Raw genomic sequence first — 13,380 nt, forward strand, 5'->3', positions numbered from 1 at the left:
GAGTGTTCACATTTCCAATGTTGAACTATGTAAGGTAATTGTTTTTCTTGGTGCTCAGCGCACCTTTTGAAATGACATTCCTTCTACCATAGCTCTATTTTCATCTGGAAACTTAAGACTTTGAATTTATATTGTTTGTGAGCGTTAAACATTAAACATTTTCTGCAATGCATGGAAATTCTGCATTGCAATCGCTGTTTCGAAGAGTATAGTCCTAACTCTACTATGGTAAAGCAGTTCCTAACCTGTGTGACCAGTCGATGCTCTGATGTGGGTGTAACACAGATGGAATGCTTCAAATACAGATTCAATCTGACTTTCGAGGTGTGAATGAGTAGAAACTATCTGACAATCAATAAAGTCAATAAAAAAGTGCCCATAATGAGTCTCAGGTTCTCACAGAGATGAGGGCCATATATTAGATATTAATTCTTTATTTGTTTTGCATCCCTAGTTTGTACTGACTGAAATCTGAAGAAGGCCTCTTTCCAAGCCAGTTTTTTTTTTTACAATGCTTGGAGTGCAAATCACTCTCTCTGTGGACGAGGTGGGGCAGTGATCTCTCTGGCATCAATGCAACATGTTTTTTTGTTGAAATCTTTGCTTGTTTAAGCTTGTCCTAAATTTGAGTATCAATCAATGAAACAGACATATGACTCATGTCTGTCTTGCAGTGCATTCAGTTCACTGGGCCAGACAGCCGTAGAGTACAGCTACATGTTTTGTTTTTTCACGAATGGAATATTAATTTTCTGAATCTGATCAAATTGTTGATAGCTTATATGTAATCAAATTTAAAATATGTGTTGACAGCTCTACATGATACCAAGTTCTGGATAGGATTAACCGGTTGCTTTATACTTTGCAGCTGGAAATGCCTATTTGTTATTGTAAATAGAGACTATGATTTTCACAAACCACCCAAACAACCTTCCAGCAAATATTGAAAAATATCACAAAATCTACAATATCTGTCCCCGGAAAACGTACCAATTGCTGGAATCCAATTATTGGGATGGCATTCATGCAGGTTATTGTAAGGACAATTCCCCATTTGACCAAATGCCCAGGCCAATTGATGGATATCCCCCGCAACAAATATTATTGCAAATTACATTTCGGCCAATAAGGGGCAGTAGGTGCAGTAACCCATGTCCACCAGAGATGGCTCCATTTATTCAATATGTTGTGGTAGATGTTGACTAGGGTTTTACTTATTTAAAGTTTTTATCTCACCAGTGACCATCTAATTTCTCTCTGTTAACTACAGGTGCTGCTGAGTCTCTGGAACAAGGCCCCGACTTAACAACGTGGTGGTGCTGGTGAAAACAGGCGTAGCGCTGTGGTGAGTAGGCCATAGGGTCGTCTCTTGAATCGATGTATAAAGCTTAGGGCAGAGAAGCTCAAATCTGGGTGTAGGGTGTTTCACTTTCTTTGGCCTTCATATTGATTGTGACCAATCCTGTTGCTGGAGGCATGTGAAACAAAATTGTGCATTCCTCAATCAGTATCGCATATTACCAGCATGGATAGAATAAACAATATGCTTAACTTTTCGGAGCCAGGTAGCTTTTAGTTGAGGGTTAATGGTGGCTGGGATAGCCAGGTAGCTTTAGGTTAATGGATACGCTTGGCTGGGATAGCCAGGTAGCTTTTGGTTGAGGGATAGCCTGGTAGCTTTTTGGTAAGGGGTACTGGTGGGTGGGATAGCCAAGTAGCTTTTGGTTAAGGGATAGCCAAGTAGCTTTTGGTTAAAGGGTACTGGTGGCTGGGATAGCCTTGTAGTTCTTGTCCAAAAGGATGCACTGGGTCAACTAAACTGTTTGTCGACACATTTGTTGGTCGACTGCCATAGAAGGCCCAAGTCTCAGCCAAGCTTTCACAAAGGTTCACTGTGTGTTTCCTCCATACACAAGACCGCCAGGGCAAGACCACCAGGGCACACCTTTGTTTTAACCTTTCAAGGTTATGCTGTTTTCTATGTCCTACGACAATGGACATAGGTGATTTTAGTTAGTGCTGGACTTTTGATTATGTTGACAAAAACGGGTGTTTGTGTTTTCAATGCATGTTCTTTAAAATCACATTTCTGGCATTACATTACCTTTTATTTTTCAAGTAGGGCTGAATAGCAGCTGCAGCCTGCTAAAATGGGCGGGGTGCACCATCTTGTCACCGACAACAACTTGCATTGCCTAAATGTTGAAAATGGTAAACACCAGTCGTATTCACCCTAGTCTGATAGTTGTTGATTGTTTTCTAGCATAGTCTTAGACCAACATTGATTTGGAGCCTAAAAACACGTGATTGTTTGTGCTGCACATGCACAGCGTCTTTGCAGCTAAGACTTGACCCGAAATAAATAGTTTGTAGTTGTAGCTAATTGCGATTATTGGATAATATAGCACGATATAGTCTTCATAGATAAGTTGTGTTTTTCTCTTTCACCTTTCCTACTTGCATGTACTCAGTCATGTTGACTGTTGATGGTTTACATCGGTCTAGAAGTGAATCTGGACCACATGTAATTGACATCCGCATATAGAAAGCCAGACACAGTTCACAGGCTTGGCAGAGAAGGGAACAGGCAAGAGTTTTGGTGGTGGAAATCCTGACTGCTTCCACAATACCACAGTACCACAGACAAAGGCCTCTTTGTTATGTTGGGTTTTGTTTTGTGTTGTTTTTCTGCTCCTCGTCGATTTAGCATTTGCTTTAGAAGACTCCTGCGCACAACTTGCCTCTCAGAGAGTGTCGTTGTTCTCATAATAAACCACAGATATGTTAGAGGCCAATGCTGTTGGCACCAATATATCCTCTAGGAAGCTAGAAATTCCACCGTCCCTAAATAACCCCCGTTTGCTCATTCAGAGAGATGTGCCTCTTACGCTAATTAATCTGAGCATTACATGCACCTTAAAGACAGTTAATTGTTCTATTTTTTTGCATTAATGCACAATCCATATTTAGTTAGATTCTCATTGATTAGTGTAACATTAAGATGTAATTACACTGTAGCCCGCCCCGGCATAAAGATGGAAAGAGAAAGATTTGTAGCTGAACAAAGTCTGCAGAGGAAGACGCCATGCAGGACCTCAGATCTGGACAGGGTGTGCTTCTTAATGCGTCGAAGCGGAGCGATTGGAATCTGAAGAGCAACTCGACAGGGGAGTCTTGTCGATACACGAGTCCTCCCCCTCATACTATAAGAGCAGAGGGGTCACGGCCATGCACTCCGACTGGGCGAGCATGACGCTCGTAAGCGAGCACATGTTGCAATAGAAGACGGCTCGGGCTCCCACCGGGAGTGCTGTATCCTTTACAGGGTGCTTTGTTCTCGTCCGATACAAAGTGCGGGGAGGCGTGATGTGAGTTGTGTGAATCCCACGCATGAGATATACGTCGCCGTCTCCTGTTAGCTGATAGCTTCTTGTTCCTCCTGTTTACTGAGCTGACGTAAAAAAAAATTGCGACAGCTGTTGCTGTGCGGTCTTGAATTGAGTTTGATTTAATTGGAAGCATATATATGACATATACTTCCTGCATATGTAATGTATACTTTATACAGACATAAAAGCACAAAATTGCACTCGCATGGTAACTTAACCCCTTCTCCAGCAGTATAGTCATCAATGTAGTGCAGATTTCGGAATGGGAAGCCAAAGAACAGGATATGGCTGCAGTTTACGGTCAAGGAACCTTTTGTAATGGGATTCCTGGGGGGTTGATCAGGATTGGGTCTTTGGCGGTAACCCTGCTAATCTGTGGCCAAGCGCTGATACCGCGGCCCTCGCTGACCCCACTGTGTTCACCGCTTGCAGTTTGGTTACGGGATGACGAGGCTGAGCTTGATCAGGACCAGCAGCCAAGCTAGGGCCCAGCCGGGGGAGGGAGGGGGGAGGGGGGGGGGGCAGGCCATCTGTCACGAGAGGAACAGCCAAGGCCAGGTCTGCAGTGCACCTAAAGGTCCCATGTGAGGCGCAGTTAGGCTCCCCAATGCAGTCTGTCACCTTCTGCAAGTAGAGGGAGTAACGGTGAAAGGCAACAAAAAAAAGTACAAATGGAATCACCCTCTCTCACGAAGCCAGAGCTCCTGGAATGACGACAGGGGGGGGGGGGGGGGGGGGGGGTGAGGCTTTGTTGATGCGTCTCAATTTCGCCTGAAGTACACACAGTGTCCTTTTCAACTTCAGCCTCCCCCCCCCCGGGGCGTCTGTTACTTCCTGTGCCCTGTGCGATGGGGGAGTAGGGGGGGGGGGTCCGAAGGTGATGATGACGCTGACAGCCAGTTTGCTAAGGAGTCTGCCCGTCAAGTCACGCGGCACGTCAGCGAAGAATCTAGTTCAGCCAGTAGCCTCAGTATGACTTCTTGTTCCCCGACCGCTGACTGCTGGCTCAGCTACCCGTCACAGAGAGAAAGCGAGCACTGTCCCAAAGCTTGCATGTGTACGATTTGTCGAGCGCAAACCACAAAGTAAATGTCAGAGGTGTATGTCTCTCTCGATCGAGGAGGGGACGTTGTATCTGTTGTTTCGGTCGGAGTGCCGGTGGTTGTTTGGAAATACTGAGAACTGATCACATATGATACCTGATGGACCATGTATCGGATCAGGTTTCGATGAGGGATCACCATTACCCTTTTTAGAAGGCAAAACAGAATGGTGGTAAGGGGTCCCGTGTGAGCCTGGTGGAAATCTGTGAGTGAACGGCACCACGGTATCAGACCACACTTTGCCGTTCGCTATTTTCCTCCAAATACCTCAATAACTAGAGGGTAAAATAACGGAAAACATTCTGCCGTTTGGTTGCATAATGATTTTTGTGTCTGCGCCGTCAATTATTCACAAACCTTTTAAAATGTCTCCCGGTCAAGTCTGTTGCTTTGAACACTGCTTCATCGACTCCTCAACACAGTAACGAGGCCTGTGCGTGCAAAGTATTGTATCATATTGCTGGGATTGCAAGTTGAGAATTGGCAAACATGACATGCATTCTGATGGCAAAGTAAATAATATCATCTGCTTGAAGATTTGGGACATTACAGAATGGATCAAAGATGCTAATCATGGGCAGGGTCCATTTAGTGTTGTGAACTGGCACAATCCCACAATGCACGCACAGTATACCTGCATGCTGTGTGTGGTTGTGGATGAACAAACCTCACTTGGGTGGTGTGGTATACTTCAGTTGCTAAAGCCTGCTATAGTTATTATAGCATACTACTCCAGTTTATATAGCATACCACTCCAGATATAGCATACTCCAGTTTATATAGCATAGTGTTTGTATCATTCAAGATTCTATAGCATACCCCAGTTGATATAGCATATGCCAGATGATATAACACAGTGTACCACTCAAGATGCTATAGCATACTCTGGTTGATAAAGGATACTACAGTTGATATAGCATAACCGAGTTGATATACGATAATGCCCAAGTTGCTGTAGCATACTACTTCAGTTGTGATTGCATAATACTCTAGTTGAAGAAGCATAATACCCCAGCTGGCAAGTGTGAGCCTACTTTTCTTTATACATAGACAAGATGAGTATAAAGACGCATGATGGGCCCGGTATATCATTGATTCAAATGTGTTGTTGTCAAATATAACATTGAGACAATTGTCAGACCTGTTCTTCAAGACCTGCACACCAGGCTAGACCAATGTTTTCCCAACAAGCCGTCACGAAGAGAGGGTGGCGTTAAGGTGCTGCTCTGGTGACCAGGCCTGCAACACCACATGTGAACGCCTCATATACCCTTTCGAGGCCCGGTCACAAAATCACATTAGGAACAACTGTGTCGTACGACGCAGATAAGCAAACAGTGCATATTTTCCAGCAGGAAAGGGAAATCGGATAAATGTCAGTGGTGAGAGTGCTCAATATGTAATCTTGGGGTTTCCGGTTCCTGTGTCTGTGTGTGTGTGTGTGTGTGTGTGTGTGTGTGTGTGTGTGTGTGTGTGTGTGTGTGTGTGTGTGTGTGTGTGTGTGTGTGTGTGTGTGTGTGTGTGTGTGTGTGTGTGTGTGTGTGTGATAGAGAACAATAGACACACACAGCAAGTAGCTCTGCTTCCTGCTTTTACCATATAACATTGCAATAACTTGAGCTTATAGCAGACTCAGGGGGTTTCCTGAAAGACTGATGCAATGTTGCAGAAAGGAATGTGAACTATGCTGTGTGTATGCTCCTTTACCCTATTACTGCCCTTAGAAAAATAGACCAGTAATTCACAGAGCGACAGCACTTGCCTGTCGCACTGCTTTCCTTGTCAGTCAATTCATTCAATTCATTCAAGACATGAACATGTTGCTATTTGTAGACAAACTCATTGCCCCCACTTCCTGTTTCGGCAGTACTTCCTCTACCCTTTAGAACACCAGCAGTCAGCAAACCATTGACCTACACTTCAAACTTTCTATAAGGTTTTTTTGGAATATTATGTCTAAACTTTCCTTAGCAAACATTGAAGAGACATTAAGATTTCCAATGGTGCTTGTTACAGCACAGTCATGTTTTTTCAGGCTGTGCCTGGGACGTATGGGCTAGCCATTAACTTGTAGCACCCACTGCCATCGAGGTGAATGCTCACTCAGTGTATATAAAAGGTGGCGATGATCATAGGTCCATGTATATAGTTAACAACTATGGAAGCAATAAGAGGAGTGTGTGTTGAGAAACATAAATAGGCTGTTACCTCCACCATGTCCTCCATCGTGCACCATGTCGACTACGACAAAGATACCCGAGTGTGATCGGTCTAACTGACTTACTCACATGCTAGAGCCGTCAAAATTGAAGGTGCGTTCCGTTCAATGTAAAAATACAATTTAAGGTATTTTTCCCACGTCAATGGATTATTACAAATCATAGAGCTGAATGGGACCGTACATAATAGTATATGACCCGACATCCCTTTTGCTAAAAAGCAACACTAATTTTAATTGCACCAGGGTCGATTTTTGATGGCTCTAGTCTTTTATGTGTGTGAATAAATCACTTTAACCAATCACAATCACATTCACTGGCGATATAGGCTGAAAGCGTAATCCATCCGATTTTTTCACAAATCCACAGTTCTTACTTGGGAAATGGTGCATATTTGCGTTGCTGGCTGAAAAGGGTTGTCGCTATACTCATGGTTTATTCACTACACGTACGACCTAAAAGGTCCTTTTAGGCATACCATAGTAATGAATAGTTCCTTCTCTTTCAGAGATGTTTTTTTTTAAAACCGCTTCTATAGCAGTATCCAAATACTTCAGAGACACAAATGCAGAATCAAAGCTTATTACGAGGGAAGTTGCCATGTTGTTGCTGTTTCTCACTTAGGTCAAATTGATTTTGTCACCATATCCCGCCAATAAGAATATGATTGGCTCGGTGGAAAATGTCTTATTAATAATTTTATTCTGAAAATTATACAAATCTGCTGGCAGGTTTAATTTGATCTGACTTTTGCGTCTGGCCCCCTCCCTTTTAGATAGATGTCAAGCAGACCTGGCTCTGGTCGGGGCCAATCACAAACCTTCATCCAGTATGGGGCGGGTCCGATACGTTGACAGACGTTCAGAGGTGCCCCCCATTGAGGCATTTTTGAGGCCGATGTATCACACAATGTGTCTCATTGCTCTGATTGGCTGTTGTTCTATTCATTCATTCATTCATTCATGTCCCGAGACATTTTGGTCTGTGCCCGTTGACGAGGGCTTTTGGAAATCAAAGAGGAACTGAGAGGTTGTAGACTTTTACAAATATGCGAATTGGTCCGGCTATTTCAGTCCAGAGTAACATGCAACCGACACGAGACCCTGAATCACACTACATGTTAAACCACAGTGGTGGATTCAGGTCCTGGAACCAGGTGTGTGTGTGTGTGTGTGTGTGTGTGTGTGTGTGTGTGTGTGTGTGTGTGTGTGTGTGTGTGTGTGTGTGTGTGTGTGTGTGTGTGTGTGTGTGTGTGTGTGTGTGTGTGTGTGTGTGTGTGTGTGTGTGTGTGTGTGTGTCACAGCGTCTATTTCTGATGTGCTAAGAGTGTGGGGAAGAAAACCAAGCCCAGTGCTATTTTGCACGAAGGCAACGTGACTAAGCATAACCGTCACCCCTACATTTCCTCTGTGCTTCGCTCCCCTCCCCCCACTACCATTTTTTTGTAAAACAGATATGAGCAAAACTGTAAAATAATGGTCATTTTGAATATACCGTCACTGTATTCATCATATCTGGGGAGATTTATTGTCGTAGTTCTCTGTTTCCAACGCGACAGAAGTCAAGGGGCTGGCATACACACATACACAACACACCAGGCTAGCCTATGAGTATTTTAAGCTGTATTAACGCTAGAACAGCGGTATGTTGTCACTGTCGCACACCATTTCACCTCCACGGTCCACACAACGGCCACACCTCTCCTTGTGCTCGGCAGCTGATACGGGTCACTTTGTTTTCAGGGTCAAATAACTACATGTACTAGCATATTTTTCAGGGTTAAAGGTGAAAAAACGACAACAACCGTCTTGAATTCCTCCTCCTTCATCCTTCAGCTCTGACCAATTAGGCCCACCTGACAATGGCCCAACACATGAGATTAACTTAGCCTTGTCGCTTCCACTCCCCCGCGGACACCACTCAGGTGTGAGTGTGTGTGTATGATGGAGTAGACGTTTACGTTGCACACTCATGCATTACTCCCCCATCCCCCCCCCCCTCCCTTCTCATTTGCCGCGTCCTTATTCCATCTTGGCCTTGGAATGATTTCCTGTCTCGCTGTGTGGCTGCAACCGTGGTCCTCTCTCGCCCCCGACGGCATGACTTGATTTAAGATGTACAGTACTACCGCCCCGCTCACCAGCCACTGGCAGCACACAGCCACTGAGAGGGAGATGGAGGGCGGGAGAGAGAGAGAGAGGGAGAGGGGGGGAGACTGAGACTGAGAGAGAGAGAGGGGGAGGATAGAGAGGTTCCCTCCTTTCCCCTGCCCAGCCCCCACAGTGTCAACACAGTGGGAGCCAGGGTTTGGCTCTCACAGCTCCACAGCGCCACTGCAGTGGTCTGGTCACATGGCGGAACTGCAGCCCTTTGTTTTTGTTGTTGTTGTTGTTGTTGTTGTTGTGGTTGTGGTTTGATCATTGCTGTTGCAAATTGATAATTGAAAATGATATGTCTGCTTCCAAAGTAGTAGTTGGAAATGGGGAAAAGACAATTAAGTCTTAATTCTGAGAATTTGGTGTGACTTTTCCCGCCCAAATTGTTTCTCTGAACAACCACCCTTTTTAAAAATCATGTTCCTCCTCTCCTCCTTCCAGGGCCAGGTGCGTGTGTGTGCTGACCTCATGGTGTAACAAGAGTAAAGATGAGCATTAGCAGTGATGAGGTCAATTTCCTGGTCTACAGATACCTACAGGAGTCAGGTACTACACAGATACCGCACACACACTAACGCACACCAGCAAACACACACACACACACACGCACACACACACACATACACATACACATACACACACACGCCCATACACACACACACACACAGACGCATGCATTAAACACACACGCATTCCTGCATTAACAGACACACACACACCCATACACACACAAGCGGGCACACACAGAGGAATAAACTGGAGTAACCCGGCCTCCCTCCCTAGGGTTCTCCCACTCTGCGTTCACCTTCGGCATCGAGAGCCACATCAGCCAGTCCAACATCAACGGCGCGCTAGTGCCCCCTGCTGCCCTGATCAGCATCATCCAGAAGGGCCTGCAGTACGTCGAGGCCGAAGTCAGCATCAATGAGGTGCGGCAACCCCCAGGCGTGTACACACACACGTGTACACGCACACACACACACACAAACACACGTGTGAAAGTACAAACACACGCACACACACACTCATGTACACACACACAATACACACCATACACAGGTGTACACACACGCACACGCGCACACACATATGTGAAAGCACACACACACACACGTGTACACGTGTACACACACAGATACGTTCACACACACGCACACACTCTAAGACACATACACACCTACACACACGGTGTGAGATGTCTTTTTAATACGGGGCCCTGGTGCTTATTCAAGTTGAACATCAGTTCCGAGGATGTGTTATCACTAATGGCAGTAAAAGCCACCTGATGGATGACAATGTTTCCCAGCAAAATAAAACCCAGCAAAACGGGAAACCATTAAATCTAGGCGTCTTTCACCGCCGATTACATATAACTCCATTTGCACCAATTATAAACCATCCCAGACAGAGAGATCCTTGCTGAAATAAGTCAAGCATATTTAACGATAGCGTCACCCTTGAATGGTTTTATCGTCCGCCAAATCCATGTCAATTAGTTCAATCAACTTGGTCATACCAGCTCCTGTTGTTACCCAGGGCTGCTTTATAACCAGCATTTCAAGTCGACAGACTTTTAACACTGCTTTTGTTCCTGAGCTAACCAATCAAAATGGGGTCGGGCCTTATCCCTCAGGATGGCACGCTGTTCGACGGGCGCCCCATCGAGTCGTTGTCGCTGATCGACGCGGTGATGCCCGATGTGGTGCAGACCCGGCAGCAGGCGTACCGCGACAAGATGGCCCAGCAGCAAGCGGCGGCGGCGGTGCCCTCGTCGACCACCGGGGGCAGCATCGCCGGCAACGCCAAGAACGGCGAGAACACGGCCAACGGCGAGGAGAACGGAGCACACGCCATGGCCAGTGAGTACCGGGTTCTAGACCAGTGTGTACAGACACTAAAAAGAGTAGGCCCCGACCTTGTCATCGGTCAGGGGTCGTCGTGATGGCTGTGTTGGATACCCCATGATGCCATGGGTGGGTGACCAGATGGAGGGCAACATGACACACATAAAGATGATTAAAAGCTGGGGTTTTTAAGCACACACAGAGTATAATTTGGCAGCAACAAATAACGTGGGAAGACATCTGTTCTTGAAGTCCATTCAGAAGGGTTTGCCATGGCTTGGCATTCAAACTCCTGTAACCTTATTCATACACAAGGTTCCTCAAAAGAATCAAACAAACTATTATCAAAGGAAGAAGAAAGTAGTACTTTAATGATGCCAAAGTGAATTGTTATCACAATTGCTCTGCTCAAGATAGAACTACAAACACAATAAATATGTATAGATATATTAGGGGTGGGAAAAATAATCGATTCTTCGATGCATCGCGATTCTCGCTAGACCGATTCTGTCTCGGTGCAGATAAATTAATAACCGGAATTAAAAAAGGAAAATATATAATTATTATTATTTTATTTTTTTTGCCTGCTGCAACATTCTGTTCGCCAGAGAGGGAGAATTTTTTTAATTTTAAAATTATTGAATTTATCTTCAGTGTGTATTGGCCAATCTGATTTGTCTTGACACTATTGCGATTCCGCCTGCGCATAGCATGCGCGCAAACTCACAGCCAGACACAAGAACTCCTTCTAATTCAAGAGCAGCTTTTCCTTTAATGACATAGAAAAGAAAGATTAGAAAGAAAATAAAACTGAAACCTATTTTTTGCATGCTTCCATATTGTGTTATAATGCAAGCTGCATTGATTATTGCGTTGTTCATAGAAAGTCATATTTGTGACAAAAGCTTTCTCTCTTATGAAATATTAGATAAGTTAATTCATCTGTTGATGTCTTTAATGATCATCACAAAAGTAGGAAGTGATTAGCAAACCCAGATGTATACATATATTTTTGAAAATCAAACATGGAAATGTTTATACGTTTATGTTATCTTGACAGACTGAGCCAGCTGCTTATATTCTTAACACCTACTAAGGCTTCTCCCCTTTCCTGTCAGACAACCACCCGGACATGATGGAGGTGGACGGAGACGTGGAGATCCCCCAGAACAAGGCCATGGTGCTGCGGGGCCACGAGTCGGAGGTGTTCATCTGCGCCTGGAACCCCGTCAGCGACCTGCTGGCGTCAGGGTCAGTTCCCGCCTCCTCTCCCCTCCTTCTCGCCTCCTCCTCTCCTATGGTTTTTGGTTTTGCCCAGAGGCAGGAGTCTGGATCTGAATCAACACAGGAAGCTCCCAAACTATTTCCGTCCGGCCAAGCAGTGAAACCCCAGCGGTTGATGTAGACGATGACCACACTTTCTATCATGGCGTCATTTCCATCATTCTATATTTATCCGGCTTTGAAAACAGTTTTATTAGAACATTATGTTTTTGACCTCGGTGAAAAAGTGCAATGGTGTTTACCTTTTTAAAATACGGTGCCTCAATATACGTTGGGAGGAGGATGGGATCGGATTGGTTAAAGCTCATCCAACCGACCGACGGCAGACTCTCTAGACCTACTGAGGGAGGTAAACATCTGACTGTGTGGGGCTACTCCCCTGCAGTATTTGGTGGAAAAAGCCCAATGAAACCAGTGGACTAGATTGAACCCTCAAGGAGCTTATCTTCCTGGTGCCTGATCTGATTAAGCCTCTCCTAATCTCCGACTCATAGTTGTACAAGGCCAGTGCAGGCAGCCGATCTGCCAACAGACGGCTGACCGCACGTATCACGAGACAACAACACTGCCAAATCTCATTATCTTATTGTGTTTTGTGTTCACATCATTGTGTATATATGGCAAGCAAATACACATACTCGCCTACATACACATGTTTTACATGCATCGGTAACGCTTCTTTTGACCTCACATAAGTATGTACTTCTGGATGGGAATTTGTAGTTTGTCAAATTGCTAATATCCAATCATCAGTCGCACTATTGTTAATTGTGTGTTTAATGTTGCTATGTGAACTATGCATCTACCTGGTAGTAGAATGTAAGGATCATTTTTGAAAGTCTAATGTGTAGGATGACGTCAGCCTCTCATGTTGTTGTAGTTCACCATGGACACCAATAGGTGGCGGTGTTGTGTTTACTTTACCAGTAAACACTTTTAGGGTCGAACTTTTGCCCCAAGCCAATTCGATGAACTCATCGTGTGTGTGTGTGTGTGTGTGTGTGTGTGTGTGTGTGTGTGTGTGTGTGTGTGTGTGTGTGTGTGTGTGTGTGTGTGTGTGTGTGTGTGTGTGTGTGTGTGTGTGTGTGTGTGTGTGTGTGTGTGTGTGTGTGTGCATCAGGTCGGGCGACTCAACGGCACGTATCTGGAACCTGAGTGAGAATAGCACTAGCAGCTCCACCCAGCTCGTTCTCCGTCACTGCATACGTGAGGGCGGCCAGGACGTCCCCAGCAATAAAGACGTCACCTCGCTGGACTGGAATGTAAGGACCATGCACACTCTCACACACACACACACACCCACACCTTGCTAAAGTGGAATATATGGACACATGCACACACGCATTGCTAGACTGAACGTAAGGGCAAAACAAACACACACACAC

General features: G+C 45.1%; 1 protein-coding gene across 2 annotated transcripts in view; it reads left to right on the top strand.

Annotated features, from left to right (window-relative positions):
* The window catches only part of tbl1xr1a (TBL1X/Y related 1a), a 31,775-nt gene that overhangs the window by 9,098 nt on the left and 9,297 nt on the right, over positions 1-13,380 (top strand). The window contains exons 2-7 of one of the 2 annotated variants that reach the window (XM_030373081.1): positions 1,271-1,345; positions 9,309-9,413; positions 9,651-9,796; positions 10,501-10,726; positions 11,809-11,962; positions 13,116-13,257. In XM_030373081.1, the coding sequence (XP_030228941.1) occupies positions 9,356-9,413; positions 9,651-9,796; positions 10,501-10,726; positions 11,809-11,962; positions 13,116-13,257 (726 nt within the window). In that variant the 5' untranslated portion in view covers positions 1,271-1,345; positions 9,309-9,355. The remainder of the gene's footprint in view (positions 1-1,270; positions 1,346-9,308; positions 9,414-9,650; positions 9,797-10,500; positions 10,727-11,808; positions 11,963-13,115; positions 13,258-13,380) is intronic. The other variant, XM_030373082.1, reaches the window with a different exon arrangement.

Source organism: Gadus morhua, chromosome 12 (genome assembly GCF_902167405.1).
Source record: "Gadus morhua chromosome 12, gadMor3.0, whole genome shotgun sequence".
NCBI classification, from domain to species: Eukaryota; Metazoa; Chordata; class Actinopteri; order Gadiformes; family Gadidae; genus Gadus; species Gadus morhua.